This window comes from Myxocyprinus asiaticus, chromosome 7 (assembly GCF_019703515.2).
Source record: "Myxocyprinus asiaticus isolate MX2 ecotype Aquarium Trade chromosome 7, UBuf_Myxa_2, whole genome shotgun sequence".
Taxonomy (NCBI): Eukaryota; Metazoa; Chordata; class Actinopteri; order Cypriniformes; family Catostomidae; genus Myxocyprinus; species Myxocyprinus asiaticus.
The window spans coordinates 4,422,006-4,429,877 of NC_059350.1; the positions used below are offsets into that span (position 1 = coordinate 4,422,006).

Here is a 7,872-nt window from a genome sequence, read left to right on the forward strand (position 1 = left end):
GCCGACCCACCGAGATATGGACTACAAGACTCCTTAAGGTGTCCTGTGATATCTGGCACCAAGACATTAGCAGCAGATCCTTCAAGTCCTGTAAGTTGCAAGGTGGAGCCGCCATGGATCAAACTTGTCGGTCCAGCACATCTCACAGATGCTTCATCAGATCGAGATCTGGGGAATTTGGAGGCCAGGGCAACACCTTGAATTGTTCATCATGTTCCTCAAACCATTCCCGAACAATGTGTGCAGTGTTGAGGGGCGCATTATCCTGCTGAAAGAGGCCACTGCCATCAGGGAATACCATTGCCATGAAGGGGTGTACCTGGTCAGCAACGATGTTTAGGTAGGTGGCACATGTCAAATTGACGTCCACTTGAATGGCCAGACCCAGAGTTTCCCAGCAGAACATTGCCCAGAGCATCACACTCCCTCCACCGTCTTGTCGTCTTCCCATAGTGCACCCTGGTGCCATCACTTCCCCAGGTAAACGGCACACACGTACACGGCTGTCCACGTGATGTAAAAGAAAACGGGACTCATCGGACCAGGCGAACTTCTTCCACTGCAACAAGGTCCAGTTCTGACACTCGCGTGCCCATTGTAGGCGCTTTCGCCGGTGGATTGGAGTCATCATGGGCACTCTGACCAGTCTGTGGCTACGCAGCCCCATATGCAGTAGGGTGTGATGCACTGTGTGTTGTGACACATTCCTCCCGTAACCATCATTAAAGTTTTCTGTGACTTGTGCCACAGCAGACCTTCTGTCGGTTTGGACCAGACGGGATAGCCTTTGTTGCCCTCGTGCATTGATGGGCCTTGGGTGCCCAATACCCTGTCGCCGGTTTGTACACCCCACAAACCTTGCCATTTCTGAGATGCTCTGACCCAGTCATCTGGCCATAACAATTTGGCCCTAGTCAAAGTCGCTCAGCTCTTTACACCTGCCCATTTCTCCTGCATTCAACACTTTGACTACAAGAACTGATTGTTCACTTACCATCTAATCTACCCAGACCTTGCCTTGTTAGGAGATGATCAACATTATTCGCTTCATCTGTGAGTGGTCATAATGTTTTGGCTCATCGGTGTGTATATATATATATATATACATATATATACATACATATACATACATATACACACACACACACACACACACACATACACTGGCAGCAAAGATAAAGGACAACTGGCTCTAACAAGGACAGAAAGAGATGTGGAAGACCAGATGTACAACTAAACAAGAGGATAAGTACATCAGAGTCTCTAGTTTGAGAAATAGACGCCTCACATGTCCTCAGCTGACAGCTTCATTGAATTCTACCCGCTCAACACCAGTTTCATGTACAACAGTAAAGAGAAGACTCAGGGGTGCAGGACTTATGGGAAGAATTGCAAAGAAAAAGCCACTTTTGAAACAGAAAAACAAAAAGAAAAGGTTAGAGTGGGCAAAGAAACAGACATTGGACAACAGATAATTGGAAAAGAGTGTTATGGTTCTTAACCTCATTGAGATTTTGTGGGATCATCTAGACTGTAAGGTGCGTGAGAAGTGCCCGACAAGACAGTCACATCTATGGCAAGTACTACAGGAAGTGTGGGGTGAAATGTCACCTGAGTATCTGGAGAAACTGACAGCTAGAATGCCAAGGATCTGCAAAGCTGTCATTGCTGCTCGTGGAGGATTTTTTGATGAGAACTCTTTGAAGTAATTTTAATTGTAATAGTAATTTTTCACATTATTAATGTCCTGACTATACATTGTGATCAGCTGAATGCCACTTTGGTGAATAAAAGTACCAATTTCTTTCCATAAGAGTGAAATCTATACATTATTCCAAACTTTTGGCCGCCAGTGTATATATATTTTTTGTTGAACTCCTTTAGTGTATTTTGATAAGAGCTTTTGATCATGTACATTCTCTTACCATGCCAATATTGAACAGGATAAACAGTATCAGCCATGGGATATCAGTGCACTTCTTCTGCTCTAAGGGTTTCCAGTCACGCTGTTTCTGTAAAGTGGAAGTCAACATGACACGTCAAGCAATGTCGTGCAGTGTGACAAAGAGATAAACAACCTAAATGGCTTATGACCTCATTTACAATAAGAAACAAGATGGCTGTTTGTGGATTGTAAAATTAATCTGTCACACTGCAGGACTATTTAGGTGAACTGTAAAAACTGGTTAGAAAACATAACTTAAACTTAAATCTTAAGTCTCTTATGCATTTACATTTTAACCTAAAAACTTACATTCAAAAAAGTTCATGTCCATGTTATTTTGTCAAATACAGTACACACAGTATGGGTTATTCAGACATTTCAAGCTATGTCCCCAGTTCAAGCTATGGTATTTATAGCGTTTATTTCAACCGTTTACAGTTTTTAATAAATAATTACGACTATTTATAATGTTACACATTGCATTGCACTAGTGTCATTTTCTCATGTCCCCAGAGCTGCGTGACAAACATCTTTGATAAAAATTAGTGCTAAATCATTGGATTTCTAATTTTGTACCTATTCGGTAGTGTTAAGAATTACATTCTCTCACTATTATTTATTCATTTGCGGTATGGTAATTTTTTAGTTTTTTGGTGTGTCCCTTGTTATGTCATGATACTGTGACCTTCAGTCGAAGATCTACATTATGAAATTACATCAGCCATTCAGCAAAATCATGTTGGAGTACTTGAAGTGCGTCACTCTTCTGTTTGATTTACTTCGTTTCCCTTTATTTTTGTAATGTCAGTCATATGTGTGCAAGCATGACATGTTCATTCTGTTATAGGAAGATTTAGGGAAAATTAATGCAATTTTAAAATGTCAATATATTTATGTTGACAGAAATAAAAACATCAGTATATGCTTATAAATAAGTTAGCTAGATATACATGCAACAGGATGAACATTTTTAAAAGAATATTCTGGGTTCAATACAAGTTTAGCTCAGTCGACAGCATTTGTGGCATTATGTTTATTACCACAAAAATACATTTTTACTCATCCCTCCTTTTCTTTAAAAAAAGCAAAAATCGAGGTTCCAGTGAGACACTTACAATGGAAGTCAATGGGGCCAATCTGTAAACGTTAAAATACTCACTGTTTCAGAAATATAGCCACAAGACATAAACAATATGCGTGTTAATATGATTTTAGTGTGATAAAAATTGCTTGGTAACCTTTTTCTGTGTAAAGTTATATCCAATTTTACAACTTCCTTGCCATGTCTATATAATATCAAGCGATATTAAGCGAGACTAAAAACGGTTCAAGGAACGAAAACGGAAAACGAACTACATTTTTAGCAGAAAGTAACCCAAAAATGGAAACAAAGTGATTTTCAATTGTTCTGTAGTGAAAACTTTATTTCTAAATGCTGGAAACTAAATGCAGTTATAACCGGTTAATTTTGTTCCGATCATTTTTTCATGAAACGAAAGGTCAAAGGGTTTATCACAGTATATCTTTGGAACTACACCACTTCATGTTGCCCGAAAAAAATAAAACGTGCTTTAATCCTAATGGAAACTGCTGCATCACACATTTCTTTGCCTAATTGTCCATTGTGGATGTCGAATTCTGTGAATGAAGACCTTTTTAACAACTATGTATAATTACTACATATACATGCATGGCAGTGGTGGCTCAGTGGTTAAGGCTCTGGGTTACTGATCAGAAGGTCAGATGCCACTGTTGGGCCCTTGAGCAAGGCCCTTGACCCTATCTGCTCCAGGGGTGCTGTATCATGGCTGACCCTGCACCCTGACCCCAGCTTAGCTGGGATATGTGAAAAAAAGAATTTCACTGTATATGTGCAAATGCATAATGTGTGATAAATAAATACAATTATAATTATAATCCAGACACAAGCAAAACATTATTAAAGTATATATATACTTTTCTCAGTTCTTTCCAGTCTTCACTGAATTATTGTTAGGTATGATGCATTAATACAGATTTGATGCTGCCGGGTTTCGAGTCAGAAGAAGATCTTTAATTAACTGTATGCTTGTTATGATTTCTTTTGCAAGAAATTGATAATTTTTTATTTTGAGGCAAGTGGCTTATTTTGGGCTTGTTTTTTCAGACCAGATTGCTTGCTTCTAATGTAAGATCCGGCAACGCTGCAATTGGTATTTCACTCGCTCCTTAGCGCAGAGTACTGTCACTTTAATAAGAACATTATTAACCGTTCTTTTATTTTGTTCTAACCGGTCACCATTTGGAAAGGAGGCTGCGGAACTTTTGAACCGGAATGAAAAAATACAGTTTTTGCTCAGAACGAACGGAAATTAAAACTTTTCATTTTTAGTCCCTGATGTCGACAAACCCTAAAATGACCATTAAGACGACAATTTAAACAACTTTACAGGTCAAATAATACATGAGTTTTAACGAAGAATTAATGTAAGTGTTTTGAACCCTCCAAAAATTGGCTCCATTGATTTCCATTGTAAGTGCCTCACTGTAACCTCGATTATTATTTGTTGTTAAGAAAAAGATAAACCAGTCGAAATAATATTTTGTAGTAATCAACATTATGCCACATGCTGTCAATTGAGCTTAACTTGTATTGAATCTGGAATATTCCTTTAAATCAAGGGCGTAACCAGGAAATTACTTTTGGTTGGGCACCAATCAAAATGAATAAAAAAAAGTTTGCCCAATTTTTATTATTTGTTTACCAAATTTTCCTTAACAACAGAGAAGCGCACATTCAAACAGTTCTTTCATGCTTTCAGAAATCAGAATTCATGTAATTTTTTAAGTATTTTATAAATATACATTTGAAATCAAAGAATAATCTCTAATATTTTGGGTGGGCCTGGGTCTAATTTGGCTACATCCTTGGCTACGCCACTGCTTTAAAATATATATTAAAAATATTCTTTTAAAAAACAAAATCGAGGTTACTTAATATAGAAGTGAATGGGGCCATTTTTTGGAGGGTTTAAAGGCAGAAATGTGTCGCTTGTAATTTTCTAAAAGCACTTAAGTTAATTCTTCTGTTAAAACTTGTTTATTATTTGAGCTGTAAAGTGGTTTAAATCGTCATTTTTTTATGGCCGGTTAAAGGGTATACGGCTACATCGTGATGGCAATGATGTAGTAAAATGGGATAAAACTTTACACAGAAAAGGTTAGAAAATCATGTCAACCAGTTTTGGGTAAGTTACTCTAAAAAAAAAAAAAAGTAATTAATTACTAACTACTAATTACATCTTCTACAATGTAATTAGATTACTGTACTAACTTGTCTGAAAAGTAATTGCAGTACTTATTACAAATTACTTTCTAAAACCCTTATCGACCTCGACCGGATGAAAAATACAAGGAGAGACATGAAACTGTTCTTTTAATTCTTTCAAATAAATCATATAAAATCAAATTAATTATTCATGAACTGGCCAAAGAATTTAAAGGGGCAGCGTTAAATTAGAAAGCATATATTTAGGGGGCCTGGGTAGCTCAGCGAGTATTGATGCTGACTATCACCCCTGGAGTCGCGAGTTCGAATCCAGGGTGTGCTGAGTGACTACAGCCAGGTCTCCTAAGCAACCAAATTGGCCCGGTTGCTAGGGAGGGTAGAGTCACATGGGGTAACAACCTTGTGGTCGCGATTAGTGGTTCTCGCTCTCAATGGGGCACGTGGTAAGTTGCGTGTGGATCGCGAAGAGTAGCATGAGCCTCCACATGCTGTGAGTCTCCACGGTGTCATGCACAACAAGCCACGTGATAAAATGTAAGGATTCACGGTCTCAGAAGCGGAGGCAACTGGGACTTGTTCTCCGCCACCCGGATTGAGGTGAGTAACCGCGCCACCACGAGGACCTACTAAGTAGTGGGAATTGGGCATTCCAAAATTGGGGAGAAAAGGGGATAAAAATTAAATTAAATTAAAAAATTAAAAATATTTTATATTTATGACATTAATAGAAAAAAGTATGAGATAGAAATGTCAAAATTATGAGATTTTAAGTCATAATTAAATTAAAAGTCAATCATGATATATTAAATAATATATTAAAAAAAGTAGTGGGAATTGGGCATTCCAAATTGGGAGAAAAGGGGATAAAAAAAATAATAATAATAAAACATATATTTTAACATTACATTTCAATTTTAAATTCACAATAGTTTTATATAGAATTTTTCTAGAGTCTAAACAGTATTTAACTCTAGGAAAATTAATAGTAATCCCTTACTTTACTTTTTTGGTCAATGAAAAAGTAATTTAATTACAGTAATTAATTAATTAGTAATGCATTACACCCAACACTGGTGTCAACACACATATTGTTTACATTTTGTGGCTATATTGTTAAACGGCCAGTAATTTAAGGTCTACAGATTGGCGCCATTAACTTCCATTGTCAGTGCCTCACTTTTTATTTTTTATTTTTGTGGTAATCACCATTATGCCACAAATGATGTCGACTGAGTTTAACCTGTATTAAACTCGGAATACTCCTTTAATTTTACCGAATGACCCGACTGAAACCGCTTCATTCAAAGCGATGAAAGACTCTCGGGACACACCTGACTCGTTCACATCGAAACCCCGGAAATGAGCTTTCGATGTTGACAAACAAAGCCCAGGCCAATTTATTCATTAACAGTTTGCGCTGCGATGAATGTGTTTCGTTCTTTTCCCCATGTAAGCTGCATAGGACTTGTATTTGATAAAACTCACGACCCTTACTTTCGTTCTTGCATGCATTCGTTCGTAAGGTAAATCGTTTAGACTCAAAACTTATGCAATGCATGTTGCCGTTCAACTCAATAAGTTTCCAAATGTGAATCAGCATGCATTAACTCACTGTTGAATCTTATGCTAGCCTATATCTTACCTGTGTGCTACCGCAGCATCCCATTGTAACAAATTCCTGAGTTGATCAGAATCACAAACACGCGTAAAATAGTCAGGCAATTGCCAGCGCGACTTCAATGTGTCCTGCAGCACGAGATATGAGTGCAAAAGTTACACATGAGTAATAAATCCTTATTTATGTCCTTAGAAAGCAAAGGTGCGCCCACTCTTGTAATCGCGCACGAGTAACGCCTCAGTAAATGTGAGATCTTAGTTAAAGGATTATTCTGTTTTTTCAGGATCTGACGTGCTGTAATTCTCCCATATGAATTCCCTGACAAGGTGGAGGCGGAGCTGTCCTGTCCTGTCCTCCTCGTCCTCTGCCACAGTGAACCACATGGGCTCGAGATCAGATATTTTACACCCCCGTTCACTTCCAGTCGCTTTCAACCGAGGCACTGAAGTCCATACCTGAAGAGAGGCTATTATGCTTAGGACGCTTACTACGTTTGTTATGCTGGTTATGTCATTGAACTAGAGATGTCCGATTCGCTTTCCTTTGAACAGATTCGATGCTTTTGAATGACTCGTTCGAACCGATTCGTGTGTGAATCATTCGACAGCTGTGTTCCATATGACGCACTATGCACTTACACTACTATACACTATGCACTACACTCATGTACTGTGTATGAATGTTCAAAGTGGGGTATCCTCGCAAATGGAACATTTAACTTTTTTTACGACATGGAAGCATTAGTCGTTTAACAGCTGACGGAAGTGACGTTTCAAACGCATGCGATGTGTTGCCGTTAGCATTAGCGTGTTAGCAAACCTCACTTCAACACTTGTATCTCAAACAACGTACACATTTACACAGTGTAGGGTGATGATGGTATAGCATTCAACCCACATTTGTGACGTGCTATCTTCACTAAAGTTTCGCTAGTTGCTACATTCTCCATTATTTACAATTGTTTTGTCAGACCAGCAACGCAGCCAGATAACTCCATTCTTTCCGCTACATACGTCAAGCCACGAGCACCGAGTGCATGAA

At 38.3% G+C, this 7,872-nt stretch overlaps 1 protein-coding gene across 2 annotated transcripts in view; it reads right to left on the minus strand.

Moving 5' to 3' along the window:
* The window catches only part of slc44a1a (solute carrier family 44 member 1a), a 23,973-nt gene extending 16,650 nt beyond the window's left edge, over positions 1 to 7,323 (minus strand). Inside the window, exons 1-2 of one of the 2 annotated variants that reach the window (XM_051702678.1) lie at positions 6,856 to 7,323; positions 1,926 to 2,012 (exon numbers count right to left, since the gene is read on the minus strand). In XM_051702678.1, coding sequence (XP_051558638.1) covers positions 1,926 to 2,012; positions 6,856 to 6,879 — 111 coding nt within the window. In that variant the 5' untranslated portion in view covers positions 6,880 to 7,323. Of the gene's footprint in view, positions 1 to 1,288; positions 1,461 to 1,925; positions 2,013 to 6,855 lie in introns of those variants that run through there. The other variant, XM_051702679.1, reaches the window with a different exon arrangement.
* Positions 7,324 to 7,872: the final 549 nt, after the last annotated feature.